General features: G+C 35.8%; 1 protein-coding gene across 14 annotated transcripts in view; it reads right to left on the bottom strand.

The window, feature by feature from the left end:
• DMD (dystrophin) overlaps positions 1-19,782 on the bottom strand; it is a 1,007,484-nt gene that overhangs the window by 551,597 nt on the left and 436,105 nt on the right. For all 14 annotated transcript variants that reach the window (XM_021408144.1, XM_021408061.1, XM_021408111.1 and 11 more), the window contains one exon: positions 119-269. In XM_021408144.1, the coding sequence (XP_021263819.1) occupies positions 119-269 (151 nt within the window). The remainder of the gene's footprint in view (positions 1-118; positions 270-19,782) is intronic.

Here is a 19,782-nt window from a genome sequence, read left to right as displayed (position 1 = left end):
CTACTGGACACTCAACACTAGAAATCCACCTAAAATGAACTGTAAAACTATACAGTTTCCAGACCAGCAAACATCTAATTACTGTAAGAAAAGAGGAAACGTGTGGATCAAATCCTACCTGGAGAAATTGCTTGGTTTTCACGTGACCCACATCTCCAGCCTCTATCTGTGCTCTTGACAGTTTCTCTTCAGTTTCAGTTAGCCACTGATTAAAGCTCTTCATTTCACAATGAAAAAGCCGCCACTTTTCCATAGATTTATCAAACCGTCTGCAAGCATAAAAGATGAAATAATGTATCAATAGTTACTGACAATAAAAAAAAAAGAAAAAATGTTGGATGACTCAGATTAAATTTCATGTATTGTTGATGGCATCACATGTTAACATTCCTAACAGTTATATCAAATGGAAACATGGTAGTACTTCTGACTAGTGAAAATATTATTAAGTATATGTGCCAAAAATCAGTGTCTTCTCCATTTTAAAATTCTTTTTGGTGTTTCAGAATTCTGTGGTCATATTGTGCTTTCAGAATCCCAGGCATACTGTACAATTCTGCTCCAATTTTACTGCCTGCTCCCCCAGAGGATACAAATGTCTATCTATTCTTACTGAAAAGGAAATGGAACTTCCTTCAAAGGAATTTTCACTTCTGTAGTGAAAAGGGAATATTCTCCCTTTACTTTTATTAACCCCTTATGTTTATATACATATTTATATATATGTTTTACTTCAATTTGAGTATTTGGTAAAGACTGTCATGAAAAAATAAAAGTGCCTGAAATACAAGGATGGTTTAAACAAAATTAAGATGTTTAAAATAGGCTTTTGTACAATAAGTAAAGATTAAAAAAAAAAATTGTTACTATCATCTCTACAGTATACAGTTCACTACATATAAGACCATCTAAGTACTTAGAGTGCTTTTGCATATCTAGAGTGACTGATTAATCTGGCTCTAGATCTGTTTGCTCATGGCCCTGCCAAGTACTAAAGACATGAAATTAAAACAGAATTTGTTTATTTTGCAGATCGCCCATGTCTTAAGGAATGCAGTTATCTTATTTTCTGGATTGCTGTTGAAAAGAGATCACTAATAAGAGATTAGCTAGAATGCTTTGTTAGCAGATTATCATGAAACGTGCTACTGTTGTTTAGTTTAATAACCCTCCTTTGTAGGATTATAATAGATTTTAGAGTGTACTTAAAGGATAACAACTAAGATGCTCAATTACCTTTAGACTTTAGATTTGAATGTGAAAGACTCTACTTCACCAAACAAATCAGGTTGCTAACAGCAATACAGATCATCTCTTCTATTGTATGATGATTTTTTTTTATTATTTTTAATAGAAGAAAATGTAAGTTTTTTCATTTTCTATGAACTATGTATGCCAACTTGGTTTACACATTTTAAAATCTTGTAATACCATACAACATGAATAGCACTATACCCCTTCTAGCCATCCACACAAGGAAGAGAAATCATAGAATCATAGAATCATAGAATTAGCTAGGTTGGAAAAGACCTACAAGATCAGCCAGTCCAACCATCCACCTACCACCAATAACCGCACTAAACCATGTCTCTCAACGCTATATCTAAATGTTTCTTGAACACCTCCAGGGACGGTGACTCAACCACCTCCCTGGGCAGCCCATTCCAGCGCCTGAACACTCTTTCAGAAAAGTAGTATTTCCTAATGTCCAGCCTAAATCTCCCCTGGCGCAACTTGAAGCCATTCCCCCTCGTCCTGTCACTAGTTACAAGAGAGAAGAGGCTGACCCCCAGCTCACTACAACCTCCCTTCAGGTAGTTACAGAGAGCGATAAGGTCTCTTCTGAGCCTCCTCTTCTCCAGATTGAACAATCCCAGCTCCCTCAGCCTCTCCTCATAAGGCCTGTGCTCCAGACCCCTCACCAGCTTTGTTGACCTCCTCTGAACACGCTCCAGGGCCTCAATGTCTTTCTTGCTGTGAGGGACCCAAAACTGGACATGGTACTTGAGGTGGGGCCTCACCAGGGCAAATCTTTTCTCGTGAAATCTTTTCTCATGGTAACCATTTTTAATAAAGATATAAAACAGAACTGTGCTAGCAAGCAGTGAAACAGCAACTTTGTACTTACATGAACTATAAGATAGGAAACACATAAGACAGAGAAAAATAATACAATTAAGTCTTTTTTTTTTTTCCTAAAAAAGCATTTGATCACAGAAGGCAGCTGAGATAAAAGTACTCTACCAGGCTGGTCATAAAATGGTCAGGACTAGCATTTGTTTAATTAAAACTTTTAAAAACATGTTTTAAAATAAGAGAGTAAAGCAGAGTTGTCGGAGTTTAAATTTTGCATAGAAGAGCAGCAAACTAACCTGTGAATCAACTCATTTCATGTCTCAAGCACAATCTGATTCATGGGCCCTGAGGTTAATAGCTGCTAACAACCAGAACCAACATTTAATTTAAAATAGTTGCTCCTTAGTCCTATGCAGTCAAAATATATCAAAAACTTCAAATCACTCAAATGAATGACAATGTGTTCAGTAAACTTCAATGGAAACAGATACAGGCTAACTATCAGAATAGTTCCAGAAATCTTTATTCTCTCAAATTTAATATGGCTGCCTGTTTGATGAAGCCACATCAAAGAAGATATAATTGCTCAGGCCTGACCAAATTATTTCTCATTGCCATTAAAAGTGGTGACATATGGAGAAAGATGCAGCCTGGGACAAAAAAAATCCTTCATAAATTTCAGAATGTACAATCTTGCTTGTTAAAACCAAGAAATACATAGAAAAAAAGAAAAGACACAAGTACAAAAACTGGTTTATTGAAGGACTCCTCTAAGCTTTATGGGCTGATTTTCTTTCAACAGAAGTTGAATCTCTGTTCCCCATAAAAGCAAGATCTATTAAGTTTTTGGTATACTGTGAGGCTGTTATTTAAATAGCATTCTCACATTCATCCATTTTATTTTGGAACCCAGAACCAACTAACAAAGAAGTTGTCCAAAAAGACAAATAAAAATAACTAAATGTCATGGTTTTATGATTTTCGGTTATTGGTATTCCACATCATAACATCATGTAGTGTATGCATCTGGTTCTCAGAACAGAAGTACTACTACATTCCCAAGGGTACTTTGTTCCTCTGTTACCATTTCCGGCCAGAGGGAAAAGATAAAAACTTGCAGATCATGGAACCTCGTCCCTTTTTCTGCCCATCGCTCGTCCTGGCAGCACCTCGCTGTCCAGCCGCCTTATCGTCGGTAGTAGAGTAAGGCCTACCTTGATTTCGGACATTCTCTCTGTATTGGATTTATCAGCTTAAATGGTAATTATATTGTATTATAGTGTGTTGTTTTGCATTCTGATATCTTATTTAGTAAATTAGTTTGTTTCTCCTCAGATTGTTGCCGCTGTTCTTTGCTCTCAGAGCCATCTCCTTACCCTTTTTCCCTTTTCCCTTTTCCTGGGGCGTGGGCCCATGGGTCCCTCGTCCCATTCGTCACGGAACCGGGCCAAACGCCCGTAAACCATAAAATAAGTGCAAAATCTGTACCTATTTAAGAATAAAAAAATAGAGACAGATATATAGTAATTTATGCACAATAGTAGTTGGTAGAAAATTGCTGTTGAGCCATCAGGTTGAGTACTACAAAACATTTTCAAAGAACAATCAGAGTTCATGCACTCAAAATATATATTTTTTTTGCACACAGAGAAGAGTTTTATTTGAAAACATATCCTAGGGAAAAAAAAAAAAAAAGCATTATCTTAATCAGACTAATCTAACACGCTGCTGTAATTACTGCAACTTTCTTATGTATTTTCTTCCTTTCATACGGTACAACCCTCTTCAGATTTGCTTCCACCTTCACCCTATCAAATGTGTCCTTTGCATTTTTCTCTCTTCATAAAGCAATGCCAAGTGGAGATGTGACAGTTTTCAAACCAGTGGCTTCAATGTTGTGTAGTTTGTATTGCTCTTTTGAAACTTGGCCATAATCAGAGTAAAAACTCTTCAAAATGTTTAAATTGCTGAGAAGGAGTACAGTAAGATTCCCAGGTAACATTTATGACTGCCCTACTTAGCTACAGATGAACACAGGAGTTGTTCAAGAACTGCCACATGTGATCAATTTCTTAGAGTTATTGTAAGCAAACAGACTACTGATCCAGTAAAAAGCCGTAGTTACTCACTTAACTCATTTATTAAAATGACTGTGATGATTTTTCAATTACCACACCATTTTACAGAAATAGACTAGACGCAACTGAAAAGCACATTTTTACAAATGACCTTACTCCAAATTAAATAGAAAAGTCTCATTTTACATTTAAGAAAATCACCTAGAAAATAAAACCTAAAATCCATTTATTTTGGTTCAGTATGGTTTCTCATTTTGAACACTACATTAAAAAAAAACTCCTCCTATTCCTCAGAAAATGAAATTACTCTTCTCAGCATGAGGAAGTTTATCAGCAGCTTAAATGCAAAAATTCAGTGAGAGTTGATGTTAGTTATAACTGAATTTGCATTCCAGCTCTTGCAAACTGAATCTTGCCACTCTCCATCCTTCCTCCATTTGGTTTGGCTTATAAGAGTTGCAAAGAGAAGAGAAGAGAAAAGCTATAGTGAGAAGATATGTATGAAATTATAAAAAATGTAACATTTACAAGTTGAAAGACTGGTGCTTGTTATTAGGTCTTAAAAAATGAGAAGCCAAACACTGTTACCCTCAGTATAAGTATAGAGTAGTATTATGCATCAGTAAAAAAAAGAGTGAATTTATGGTTAGGTAAATCCACATAAACAAACAAACAAACAGATCAGTGCTTCTTTGCTGATTAGGTGTATTCAAACTCAGACTGACAAGAGAAGTGTCAATGTTGCTGTGGTGGCAGAGGCAGCTCCATTTTAAATACTGGATGAGCAGCTTTCCACTCACAATATGTTTAGGGGACCATCTATGGTATTTCTAAGTGAGGACTGCCCCTGCTAATCTGTGCAATACCATATTTTATATACACTACTACTTTATAGATTTTGAACATTTAAGATTTTTTTGTTGTTATATGTTTTACCATTTGCAATCCTGTTAGTATGCGATTCAAAACCCACAAAAAGCAGACGGCTAACTACAAACAGTGAGCTGCTAAGATGTTAAAGTCTTGGCACAGCAGAATGTAGACAGTAAAAATTCATAAGTGAGTTCATAAAAAGAGAAATCCTCTGAGGTGTATGAAAACTCATGAAGAGTATGGCTGCCTGAGGAATCCCCAACCACACCATTTGAAGGGTAGGAAAGCATAAGAAAATTCTTATACTCTTATCTAGGGATCCATCCTTGTTTGCCATCAGAAACAATCACTGATCTAAAATAAATAAGTAAGTAAGTAAGTAAGTGATATCCACTCTCCACTCATCTTCTTCATCTACCAAATGGGAATGGCTTGCAGATGACTGTCCAATATATGGGCAGTATCTCCCCTTTGATTTGTTATCCTGTCCTGTTTCTCCTAGCATATGCTTGAGAAGAAGACACAAGTGGGCACCCTGAAGCCAAGCATGAATTTCTAGATAGATTAATTATAAAATATAATGAATGACTTGCATATACTGCAAAGGGCTTAAGCAGTATACATAGGCTCTGACACTTATTAAGGTAACCTCATTTCTCTAATTTGAATACATTAAAACTAACAAGTGAAAACCAGTGGGCACACCTTGTCTACAAACACTGACATCCCAGAAGGGAACGAGTTAAGCACTATCTTGAGGGAGCTATTTTCTTTTGCAATAATCTCCAGCACAATTTGTATTAAGTCACAAAAATATTGGCACTCTTATTCCTTAAAAATTATCACTCTACAGAGTCCTTGGATTTCACTTGGAGTTGAGGGGGAAAGCTGCCCCAAAACCATCATCAAATTAGCTACAAGCAAAAACTGAAATTCCTTGCTAGAACTGTACATGACATGGCACAAAAATTTAGAGATGTTAATTCAGATTTACTTTCAGAAGAAATTTATACAATATGATTATGCTTGATGTTCCAAGTCCCAAGGCTGCCATTTTCAGGAAGCTACAAAAAAGGTATACTGTATAAAGGAAAATCACAAACAGACAGACTGCAAAAGGTTTTTGGTTTGTTGCCTTAAAGCAAATAATCTTAACTTTGCATCTTTGTTACAATTCATTCCTTGAAATTTTGATATAATTCCTTCATAATCTTTGAAATCAATGTCCAAGACCTATTCCACTTTAGTGAACCTTCACAGACCCACATGAAAGAGAACACTATCAGTTATAAACTTTCCTAAGTATTGTGACTTACATCACAGAAATTATTATTGTTAGAGATATGCAGTCTTCATCATCACATTGTAAAACCATTCAGTAAACTTTGTTTCTATAGTGTTGCTAAACAATGAACTGCAGGATTATGCTAATGTTAACCTACAAATTATGCAAATTTGTCAACTTGATTCAGCACAATTAGTACCTAGTGCTAATACATGAAACTTCAAAGTACTATAAAGAATTATGTATTAGTATGTGAGAACATTAACTTTAATACTTAGGGACATTCTTACAGATAATAAAACACAAAAACCTGTTTTTATCCAGTGACTTCTACAATTAAACTGCTTAAAGAAACAGCTAACCTATTTTCAGAGGATTTAATGTTTTCATTTTAATTCACAGAATTCATGTCTTCTGAGTGTTAGATTTACATATCTTTACTGAGTTTGGACTACATATTTTTGCAATCACTTTTTAGACACTGATACATCTAGATCTTGCTCCCTGGTTTTGCTGTATGTTACAGGTCCATTCTGGGACAAGATTCAGCTGTACAGATTCTATTCACACCTCTATACCATGGCTTTCACCCACAAAATAGCAAACAATCAGAAATAAAAGAATGAATACCAACCAAAATAACTATTGGAACAATGCTGTCCATCACTACCAGACACAATTTATCTCCTCCTCCCAGAAAGCAGCATCACATATAAAATATAAACAGTATAATTTGCAAGTCAGTTATGAACATGTTTCTATCTTGCATTGCATTGAAGTTTTTTCCTCTGAAGTCCGTAAGTCAATTTCCCATCATATAGATCCTGACATGACACAGTGCAGTGCGGTGTCAATCACTGCACCAAAGACAAAGAAGATTAAACTGGCTATGAAAAAGCACAATCGTGTTTGTCACTCCTGGTTTTATTCATTTTAACAAAGTGTGAGATATCAAGAAACTTAATTTAAAAAGACAGTTATTATCCTAAAACTCCATTGGGTGTTAATGGATGGCATGTCAATAGTTTAAAAATAAACACTTCATATACTCATTAACCATACATTGCTGTTCAACACTAAGTAGTTTATTTACGATGCATATGAATTTAAATGTCAAGATTCTAACTTTTTGTTTTTAAGAAGATCTTCCATCATCAGAGCAGAGATGAGATTGTGTATTTTAGAAAAATTTGCTTAGGCACCTGGATTTAAAGCAGGTAACAACTTTTCTTCAGAGAAAATAAAAAGTACTTGATTAATCATGACCTAGGGAAAACATCAGCATATTGCAAGGCCTTACACAAAATAAATTATTAATGCAATCGGTAATAAACCCACAAATTTAATAGTTTGCCAACATGAAACCATAATAAATTGCCATGATAAGAAATCATATATTTTACGTAAAGCGTGAAAAGAACAGTGGCTCAAATTCATCAAAATCCAAATTAATATATGTGGAGGCATGTAAAGAGCATTCAGGCATCTCATCTTCACAACGGGTAACAGCACACATTGTTCTCCTAACTAGGACATACCAGCACATTATTACAGTTCCAACACTTGGTAGATCAGAAGTGGGGTGCCTGCTCTTGTGCACTTCCAAGTCCTCTCTTTCCAGTTTGGGGATGGACGTGTTGACTCTAACTTTTAAATTTAGAGTAAACTCATAATAATTGTATGTGTTATAAATTTTAAGACTAAATGATTAAAAAGAAATGATGGTTTCTACAGCCTGGGGTTGCACCCCATATCATCGGAAACTGGCAAGTCATGCCCTGCTGGGGGAAGACAGCTCTAACAGATTCCCCCAAATTACCCATATCATAATTCATTTTAAAAAAAAATAATTTCAGTGAATTTGTGGCCCAGAGCATAAGTACGTGTAATATTGAGGGCATATATTACAGGATGTCCCTCAAGTACCTGCCTGTCATTACTATAAAGTACTTAAATCCTATAATTTCCCATGACAGAACTATAAATTCTCAGTTCAATCTCTTATAAAGTGCGATGTATCCTCCAAAACTACACTGTTCAATTCTGTGTATTCACTGTCTATCTCAAAGCCCCTCTGCATGGTGGCTTCAGAGCAGGAGGAAAAACAGAAAACTGATGATACCAGCTTATGCTAGCTGTTGACTCCCTGAGCCTGAAAGACATTACAGGTTTACACATTTTATCCCTTTTAAGGTGTGGCAGATGCATTCAAAAATATACACATTGGCATAAGAAAATCAGACTTAGTTTCACTAAAATCATAGCAGTAGTAGATGATTTAACATTATCTTCTAAAAATACTGATGTCTGTATCTGTGCTATTTTTTACCTTTTAAGAGTTTTTCAGTCAGTTAAAAGTGATGTACTTTCCTTAAAAGTTAATAATAAAATTTTATTTAAAAAACCTTCTCCCTTTCACTTGGAGAATTCACTGAAGATGAGAATCTTAAATCTGAGTAACTGTTACTAGGTTTCATTGCAATACAAATATATAGTAAACAGCTCTATTTTTCTGAAACTAAAAAGTTGATCTTAAATAACTGTGAAATCTTAAATATCTTAAATATTTCTTATACTAATTAGTACAACGAAAAAAACAAACAAAAATCCTACTCTACAGCATATTTTTAGAGTGGTGACATTTGAAAACTTGCTTTTTAGTAAATAATCATTTAATGTAGTAAAATAAAGTATTTGTAATATTCAGAATAAACAGGAAAAAAAGGAAAAATAGCTGAACAGCAAAAGTACCTAAAACACTGGGCAAGTATCGCCATCCAAAAGACCAAAATTTTAAATGGGGGTGGTTAACAGTGATTTTATGTATCTGTTTATACACAACTATATATTCTCTATAAACATATATATACTAACATATGTGTATCTATTGCTTTAGAAACATAAATGTTGAGTACTATGCACATCAGTCTTGTGAAAAATGAAAGACTTTAGATACTCTTAATTATAACTTCTCAAGCTAGATGTTTGTGTATCATGAATAAATAGCAAAAGCCAGTTGGTTGGTACATATGATTGTGTACTGCTGGTAATATAGACAATTAGAACAATGCATAGCTTCTTAAAGGATAAATGCCAGAAAGTTATTATCTATATTCTAAAGAAGGTGAAGCAGAGAACAGGCTGCTCAGCAACTTGATAACTAAGTGAAAAACAGAATGATTACTTTCACTCTTTCAGCTAAATTATGAAGTCTTGAGCAAAGTGCCTACATGTTATCACAAGCCTAATAAACATTTGCCTTGACATTTACTTTCAAGTCAATGTAATATATTCCTAGACAAGTAAGACCTTCTAATGACAAAACCTATGTATTCTTTGGAGACCTGGAACTACATTTGCTGATGATAATTTTATTTCCTTTTTATATTGTTGATTTGGAGCTGGTTGACACCAATAAATTTTCTGGATTACACAACTGTGTAACTCAAATTAACAAAGGAGTAAGTGGATTTCATTTCTATGCCTTCAGAGTGATTTAAAAGCAAAACTCATTCCCTTCAGTTTTTGAAGACTGACTGTGTACATCTGTTTGGAAGATGCAGTCTTAATGATGTGGCACCGGCAATGCAGTAAAGACTCTCAAATGTATTTCCAGACAAGCACGCTACCCATACCAATTCTGGTAGCAGAGTGCTGCTTTTAGACATAATTATTGTCATGAACTTTTCAGTGGAGATGATTAGGTTGCCACACTGGCAGCCAAGGTAGCATGGATCTCCAGGTATCCCAGATAAATGGTTACAGTTGACCAAACTTAACACAATCTCTACAGTGTCCAGAAGGATCAAATTTACAATAAATGGAGAGCAAATGTTGCAGAGGTATCTCAACCCCAGGTCTCAGATCTAAAAAGAGAATTTACGTAGACACAAAGGGCCAAACAGAGAGGAGAAAAAATAGTTACCTGTATTAGTTCTGTCAACCTAGGAGTTGTAGGATTGTAATCTATCAATTTATAATTTACTGTATTTGTTAAATTACAATGTAGCCAATTACTTAGCTCCACCTCCACTCTTTCATTTTCATTTGTCCCCTGGAGAAAAGGAGAACTGTCTGGCTGTTGGAAGGCAGGACATGAAGCAGAGCGTGAGGTCAGGGGGCACAAGCAGCATTTTTCTCTGGAAACAGAATAGTCTGCACAATCAAGAGCTTACAATATATGTAATTGGAAAATAATACTTAAAAAAAGAGGCAAAAAATGTCAAGCTTGACACTGAATGATTCAGAAACAGGACTTATGGTACCTAGTATTATATATATACACATACACAAACATATATATGTTTATGTATACTGTATTTCTAATCATAAAAAAAAACACGGATATGACTACACATACAGATTCAGGTATTTAATACAATATTATATCACATTTCTAATCATCCATTCACCAGATTACAAAGCTTTGTAGCAAGGAAGGATGACTGACAAATAACCTCAATCAGGAGGATAAGTTGCCAAGACTTTTCCAGGTCATGAAGTTGTAAAAACTTTTAACTCAGAAACTGCCCAAAAATGAGGATTACCTCCATTGTAAATGAGATCCACCTGAGCAAATGGACTCCAGTGGAGGTCAGAAAGCCATCTAGTCATTTTAGTCTTCCTTTATAGTCAATGTAGAGATCAGATAACACAAGTATTTACATTCATATAAAGACAGTATAGATGTAGTGCTAAATATAGGTATACTGACATTGCAGGATCATGCACATTCGCTGATTCCCTTGATAGCACAGATACTCAACCTTAGCAATATCCAAAGCAAACATTCACATTTCTTCCTGCTCTATGAACCTGGTACAGAAAGGGCAAAGTGAATTCTGTGTATCTTGTACTTTTCCTCGCCTGAATTTTTTGCTCATACAAAAGCAGGGAGTTGTGAACTTAAACATGTCCAGCAGATACAGAAGGAATTTTGTAAGTATTGACAAGTAACTCTTGTTTCTCCTTCAAACATTTGCCCTTGTGTGTACAGTTACCCTACACACAACTTAAAGCAGGACTGCTCTCAAAACTCATTTCCACAGCACTTTGGAGCATGTAGTTTTCAGACTCCAGTTTAGGATCAATCTGCCAAAACGATCCAGATCTTCCAGCATCCTAAGCACTCCTGATTAATAGGTTACTGAAAAGTTACTCTGATACTGGATGCACTAATTTCAAAAATTAGCTGGCTCTCAGTGCAGACAAGGGAAATCTAGCCTCCATACTTTATTACATAATTTGTAACGTGCCACTTTAGAAAGTTAAAGAGAAATTATGAAACAATCTGAACATCCAATATACTGATGCCAAATCTGGAGGCCAAACACCATTTGTTCTACAAATATGGACTACTTGAGCAAATACCTCCAGGCAAGAAAAGAGGTACCTGCATCCAGTTGGTTGCTAAAGATGAACAGGCAGCATGAAGGCTTAACTTGTTACCATTGAATAGAAATAACGATGGATAGTGTAATTGCTTTTTTATAAACTTAGATCATGTTTGGATTGTTTGAAGTCATGCCAGGGTGCAAATAAGGGATAATTTAGCAGTGCAAGTACGATACGCACCACCACTTGATCTAACTCAACCAGGCAACCTTAGAATGACTGGATGGAATATCTTCCAGAAAAACTGTCCGTTCTGGAGGCAGCTCTCAGAAGCATAAATGCTGTTGATAGGCAGGTGAGTCTAAAAGAAGTTCAGTAAATAATCCCATTCACACACTGCTTCCCTTTGTTATTATTGATCTCAAGCAGTAACAGAGCTGTAAAGCTAGCACAAATTCTGCAAGTTCTACTTAAAAAAAAAAAAAAAAAATTGTTAAGGTGAAGTTACTGGCCAGGTCTGTACCATGGGAAATGGCTGCAAAGATTTTTTTACCTCCATGATTTTTTCTGGGCAGAGAAGAGTCCAACTGCAAGATGGTATGGTGGTGATGTGACATATAACCATTAAAGGAGAGGCAAAACTTTTTATCTATTTTATGAACAAAAAAACTGCCAGCATCACATTAAGAAATTGCACATCCTTTCCATAACCACAAAGGAAGAAGATCAGAGTACTACTGAAATAAGACTGTAAGGTTATGCAGTTTAAAACTGTAATAGGTAAGTTTAATATCATTTCTGGCTCTAGCTATCTCTTACCTGAAACCAAATTTTTCATTTTTATGTTTTAGAATACAGAAGCTAAATAGAGATCCAGTCTTTTGGGAACAGAGCAACACAGAAAGAATCAATAGAAGTTGAACAGACATAGTCCATTTATCAGAGAAAAGAAACTCAAATATTACGAGACTTTTATCTCACATGTAGTCCATATGTTAGTCCTTCAGGACTCTGAGAATTTCTGGGAATACAGAGCTTAAAAAAAAAGCTTCATTTTAAACTGACTGGTTCAATTTAAAATTATTTATTCATGCACAGTAAAGAAAGTAATTAGTAGAATATCTGTGTACTTGGATTAGCAGTGTTTAAATTAGTCCTAACAATATTATAAGCTTGTTTACTGGTTCAGTAAAATTTTGTATTGAGATACTAGAGCTTCATTTCATAATATAATTAATATATTCAGTTTTCATCTGATTTGAATACAATAACCTTTACTTTCCTGTACAACAACATGTAATTACTATCCAAAATGACTACAGCAAGATTCCATGCATAAGAAATTATGTAGAAGAGGAAAAGACAGATTTCCAAGTAGTTACAGTTAATTTCCTGTTATTAAGTATCTCAGCCAGCAATACTGTTGGTTAATAATTGTTAATTGAACTGACAGATATATTAAAACAGACTTGATAAAAATGTCCATACTTTGCTGCTGCTACTGTAGCCTAACCATTTAAAAATGTTTATTTCAGTTCTCAGTAAACAAATAAGAGAGCTGCAAGATGCTATACAGAGTGTCTGTAGTGCATATTTCTGCAAGCTGTTTTCATAACTCACTCTGAAGCTTTAGAGAGACCTACTTTGGTTTGAAAATTCACAGCTATGAATCCTTTAAGTCTTACATCATAGCAGAAAGCTGTAGAAATTTTATTACTAGAAGGAGTTGGGCAGTATGATGGAGTTGCCTGTCTTTAAAAAAATCTTTTACAAAATGCAGATACGGTTGTGTTAGCACCTACTGACTTTGGATGTGTATCTTCAGCATTAAGAGTATTAGGGGCTTTACTGCCTCTCTGTGGCACATGAACCATTAACTACTATGAGATGAAGCCCAGGAACATTTCTGGAATGATGTACAAGTCTTTCTCAAAAAAACAAACAAATAAAAATAGAATTTGGCCTATTTCTTTCTGCTGCTATAGTCCCTGGGGACTAAAGCTATATTGTGTCATAAAACACTTTCTAGGAAAAATGTCCAGGATCCAAGACATGAATTTTAAATATTGTGGAACACAGAGTTATTTGAGTCTAATGTACACCTTGTAATTTACCCATAAAATTAAGGAGATTGGAATAAGGAAATAACTCTTCCATGAAAGTCTTCGCTTTTCCTCAGGACACCATAATTAGATAGCTTGAACTGCAGCAACGTTCATTATTTCATTAAATTTACAGAAAAGAACATTTATGCAGGAAGAAATACTGAGGAAGGCTGTGAACAACATATAAAGAAAGAAGATGTTATGCTTCTGCAGGAATAATACAGACTTATCTATTTTAATTCTAATCCTCTTTGTGAGAATGAAGTGATTATTAACATTTAGCACAACAAACAACTCAGCTTTCACAGGAAAAAAAATGAGATGCTCTTAAGAGCAGCAATTAAAAAGTGTGGATTTACAAGAGAGAGTACAGAGGCCATAAGTCCCCCACCCTTATTAATTCTGTTTCCTACCCTTCCCTGAAGCTGGCATCACAGGGACTTCCAGCTCTTCTGATCCACTTGCCAGAAAGATGAGTTAGAGGAAAATGGCAGCCTAGGCAGCCACCAGAAAGAGATGACAGTCTCCCCAAAAGACAACTTGACATCTCAGTCCCAGCAATGGTACATGGTCTACCACAACTGACAGCAAGAGAATTGTTTCTAATGCTGCTCAGAGTTTACAGAAGTAGAAAATAGTGCTGAAATAGGTTTTCACAAAAAGACTGTGAGATTCCCCTTGCTTTATTTGTAGTGCAAAAGGAAGTCTTAAAAATCCCCTCTTGCTCATCAGAGTATCCAGCAGTGGAAGCAGTGGAAGCTCCTGCAGAAGGTTCTCCACAGATACCTCATTTCCCTTCCTCCTGTAACTAGGAAACACAAAGCTACAGTCCCCAGTGGATAAAGGAGTGACAGCAAAATAGCTCTTTAAGCTACAGCACCTTCCCGTCAGGAGGGAGGAGGGATGCACAGTACAATTTACAAGATGACAGTCAAATAGATTTTTCTCAAAAATAAAATCCTTAATTAAAAAAAAAAAAAACAAAAAAAAACAGGCTCCCAGGCTTTTGCCAATTCCTGGGGATCAATGTAGCATTCTGCCATGTATATAATCTCTCTCAAATTGCAACGGGAAAAAACATGCTAAGGTTTTTACACTGAGAAAGAACAGCTCTTTCTGATGAAGCAGTGGTAAGCAATATTTTTAGTTCTGTGGGCCCTGATTATTTCTGGTTCAGTCCCAGGTAAATCTAGTGATTGTCATAGCCATATTCTTGCTTCAGCTAACAACCTTACTGATATTGATGGGGCTTCTGCAGCAAAGCAGAATAGGCTGAAATTGTTATGAAAGTGGTGCATAACTGCAGAAGAAATAGCTGACTATGCACAACATTTTGTGTAAACACAGACAAAAATATTGCAGTCACCCCAATATCTACCCCATATTTGCTTAATCTTTTTATTGTTCCTTTAATAATAGAAGGCCAAATAAATAAATGAAAATTTAAAGAAAGTAGTGTTTATAATTCCGAAGTTATATATATATAACTCATATATATATAGATCATATATATCTACTTGGAGATGTAGAGCAGGTGTCCAGCTAGCATTAAATCAAGCAGGAAGAAAAGGTGCTGCTCATTTCTAGACACACACACATACAAAAGAGAGGGAGGAAGATGAAAGGCAGAAGGAATCCTACTGCCTTCTGTGATGCCCAGAATAGGCTCAATAAAACAAGCTGAAGACTAATAAAACGATCTTTCTTGTTTTTGGACATCACCCCCAGGGAAAAGTTTTGACACAGCAGCAAAGTCTACTTACCTATGCTTTGCTTCCCTTACATGGCAAACAACTCAGGGTTCCACTTCAGGGGGTTTTACTAGATGGAATTACATCCTTGTACTACATGGTTTTGTAATTAATTTATTCTACTTACTATAAATATGTCTCAGTAGGAAACAGGATGGCAGAAGAAGCTGCGTATTACTAGAAATCATACATAACACACCATTTATATTACTTCCAATACTGAAAGAGCATTCAAATAAGAATACCTAAAATCATATTTAATCTAATTGTTAGATTCTTCATTTTCATAAGTAAAATCTCCATAACAACTTCTATGTAAATTCAACCAAACTTTTGGTATCTTTTCTTTTTTTTTTAAATTGCAATTTAATACAGCAGCTGTACGCATAGAATAGTTTAGCTGTTTATGTATAATATACATCTGTATACTTTAATGTGTGTATATATATGAGTGTATACGCATGTATATAGAAGCTTTATTTCAATTGTTCAGTTTTTGCATGGTATTTACAGATGACTTCAGTGCCTAATTTACATTTCAAAACATACTTCAAGTACAAAAATGCTGACTAGAGAAAATGCTTAAATTCAAGGATTATCACATCACAGTAGTCAAGATTTCTTAGGCCTTTTACTACAAAGTGGCAAAACCAGTGATGCAGTAAAAGCACAGGATGGAAATGCAGGCATCCTGTTCAGAATCTATGTATCATGCTGGATTAGTAAACCAGCCTTTCTGACTGAAATTGTACCAACATAAAATCAAACTGTAAGAGATTTGTGCAGATGGAGTGCAAAATTAAATCTGTTTACTACTGTCAAGGCTGAGGTGCTGGGCCCAGTCCAGGGTGGACATATGTTGCACAGCCTTCCACCTTTGTTAGTCAAACAGAAATAGCCCATCTGCAGAGGCTCCCATGTTTGTCAGGCAGTCAGCTATATCTGGGATTAGGTCACCACGTAATGTATAAAGATGTGGCAAATATGTAAAAAATTAAACTGAATGTATAAAAGCTTACAGAATCCAGTTCTCTTGTGATGGTCTTGAAAGCTTTAGGCCATGGTCAGGCTTCTGCCTTCTCCATTAGTCACCAGGCTTATGGAGAAGAACCACCGACTCTCACAGCATCTTCTTTCAAATGCTGTCAAATTCTTTCAAAAAATGGTAGAACAGAATACCCAAGACTACAAGAGAGTGGGAACCACTGAATCAGCAGAGTGGTTTCTCTGCTGGTTTCAACAGCTCTTGTAGGCCCTCACTGGGACTCCCACACACAGCCCTGCCCATAGGCCCAGGCATCTGGACCTGAAGGACCCCTTGTTTCTGCTCCTGTTCTTGGCCTTCTTCATGTTATTTAGGATCAAAGCAGAATACAACAAAGACATTCTTCTAGCTATTGCTGTTCCCTTCTTATATAAAACGGGTACGGAATGTGTAGTACCTTGCTAGTTGGTGTTCTTCAAAAGTGTTAAGTAAATAATTTGTTATCATTTTGAACTGGTAAGCAACCCTGACTGCATCCCAGGATTTACAAAGGTGATAAAAATGAAAGGACAGTACATAGTTAAAAAAAAAAAAAAAAAACACAGAGAAAGAGATTAACCGACCAGCCGTCTTATGGAAGACAATAGTATTGTTCTATGTTGCAAAAAAAAGAGGAAGAATATTTTAGTAGAGGGAAGCCTATTTTTTTTTCTTTTTTTTCTCCCATTTCTTCTATATAATACACCAGACAATTTAAAAGTAAAATACAGAATAATCACTGCAAAATTGCAAGTTTATACAATATTGCCATCTTAGTTTACCATCTTAGTTTACCATCTTAGTTTACCATCTTAATGGTAAACCCTGGAAAGCTATTAGGCATCTGATAGCTCTTTATTTTTCCAAAGCAACCTTCTCCTACTCTATTCACAGACAAAACAAGTTCAAGATTGCAGAATCATCCACATCTCAGAGATAACCATGCAATAATTTCTACAAGCAATGTGTACCTCCTCAATCCCCAGCAGAACTGTGGAAAAAGTGGAGAGGCTGTTCAGCATTCTCCTAGTATCACCATTTATCATCTCAGCTAGCACAAAGGGTAAAGAAGCCTGCTGACTATATTCCCGGTCTGGCTTAGCATGTTATACAATGCTCAGATGGTGGCTAGAATGTTCTACATTTCTGTTAAACATGCCTAACCATTAATCTCAATGCACCATCTTTCTATTCAATTATGCTTTAGCTCCTTTGGAGAGGGATGACTAGAGAGTGAACACTAACCAGTTACTGAGATAACCTGTGTCGGTGAAAGAAAAGGATATGATAACTGTGATTTGTTTCTATCTATCTTCTACTACATAATGTGTCATGACTTTGTCAGATTGCTGTAAGAATGGCATGGACACAATTTAAAAAACTAATCATCTGTAACTTCTGCTGATTTCTACTACAGCACTAGAAATCTGAAAATGAGGCCAAATAAAAAGCATGAATCCAGGTGGGAATTGACTTGGAAACTCAAGCTGACTGACAAATCTCTTTCTATAAATGTTTCCATATACGCTTGTGCAGCATTGCACTACAAATCACTAGCTGAAATAAAAAACGTGTTTCAAAATGATTCTTATCTCTTTCAAGAGTAGTAGGTTCTAATTCCTTTTTCTTACAGGTTTATAGTAGTACAACTCCACTGAAAGCAGCAGAGTTGCTTTGGATTTACAGTGCAATAAGAGAAGAATTAGCATTAGAAGCACAGAAGGCATGTGGTTGCAATGCCCTTGTATTTTCTTCCCCTGAAACTAGAGATCTCTTAATCTAGTATGGAAAATTGTTCTCTTGTTTTCACAACAACAAAAAATACCTCACCAAAACTCCAACAGACTTATTATTCAATTGTCCAGGTACTGTTTACAAATCTAACTTCATTTCCAAGACATGCAAAAAATACCTCACGAACAGCTCAGTATAGACTACATTCTTACATTATTACAGTATGAGATTACAATAGGGCAGTATAGTACTTTATGTACATGCATTTTTTTGAAAGTTTCATAGTTTTGAAAAGGAGACCCTTGAGAATTGCATGAAATTTCTTCTCTCGTATTTATTGTTTGAACGTTAAGAAGGAAAAAAAAAAAAGGAGAAAGAGGGAATGTTATACAACTCTGCATGCCAATTACTTATTCTTCAAATATATATATATATTAAATTATTTTGAATGAAAAAGTTGAGCACAATGCAGAATCAGAGGCTGGAAACGATATGTATAGAAGTTCATCACACACATCATTGGTGGATTTATGGCATAGATAATGGAAAAAGAACTTGCTAATAAACCCATGTCTGGCTATTTTTCCATCTCAGTGCTCAAAGTCCCTTAACACTTTTCCATGCTAGCTCTTTGTAACTATCTCTGCTGGAAGTCCCTCTTGTATCTGGCAGAACTTTGAATGTTCCTTTCCATTAGGAAGTAATCAAGGGATCTTGCTTGACCATTTAGCAAGTTGTGTTCTTACTTGGCTCTTTAGCAACTCTCTGGGGAAAGAAATTATAGGATGGGTTGTCAGGTTTCCAGGAGATGAACTTCATTCTCTGCCATCACGATTTTCCTCACCCCCAGTGCTGAGGGCTTACTTTCTCTATCTCATAATCTAAAAGGATTTTAAACAGGAAAATGAGGGAAGAAATAATAGCAAAATTATTGTGTTCCTAAGGTGGAAAATTCAAAGTCTATTCTGACATTTCGCAGATTTTTATTGTCTGGAAGAAAAGAGAATCTCATATTTATGCACTTCCATGAGAGAAAATTCAAATCTCTTAACAAAGTCCTGCTTCAAGATACATTGGATATATCACAAGAGCTGTGTGGCCCCTTGTGCCCTGAGAGAATTCATACTTGTCAGATTTCTCCAGCCCATAACCTCTGGTTATATTTAGGATTCACTAGGCTTGTAGGGTACTTCCAAGGCAGGAATCTTGGAAGCAAGGCTTTCCCAGCTACAGGGTGTGGAAGGTGACAGCAGTTCATAGGATACTCAGGGAACTGACCAAACGATTGTGCATCAAGATTGGAAAGGAGGAGAAGAAATGTAGCTTAGCAGGCACTATTACTGTGCCATAGGATTTAAAGATAGTAAAGAGAATAGTTGATCTGCTTAGTGCACTGCAGGGACAAAAACACTCTCATGGTTATTAGAGGAATTTATTTCTAGGCTTGCAGGCTCTCACACTGTCTACTAAAGAGTATCAGTGCAGAAATGCAGGGACATTTGCTTCTTTCTGTTACTGGCAA

The sequence above is a fragment of the Numida meleagris genome, chromosome 1 (genome assembly GCF_002078875.1).
Source record: "Numida meleagris isolate 19003 breed g44 Domestic line chromosome 1, NumMel1.0, whole genome shotgun sequence".
NCBI classification, from domain to species: Eukaryota; Metazoa; Chordata; class Aves; order Galliformes; family Numididae; genus Numida; species Numida meleagris.
The sequence above is the reverse complement of the archived record's forward strand: the minus strand, read 5'-3'. Positions and strand labels throughout refer to the sequence as shown.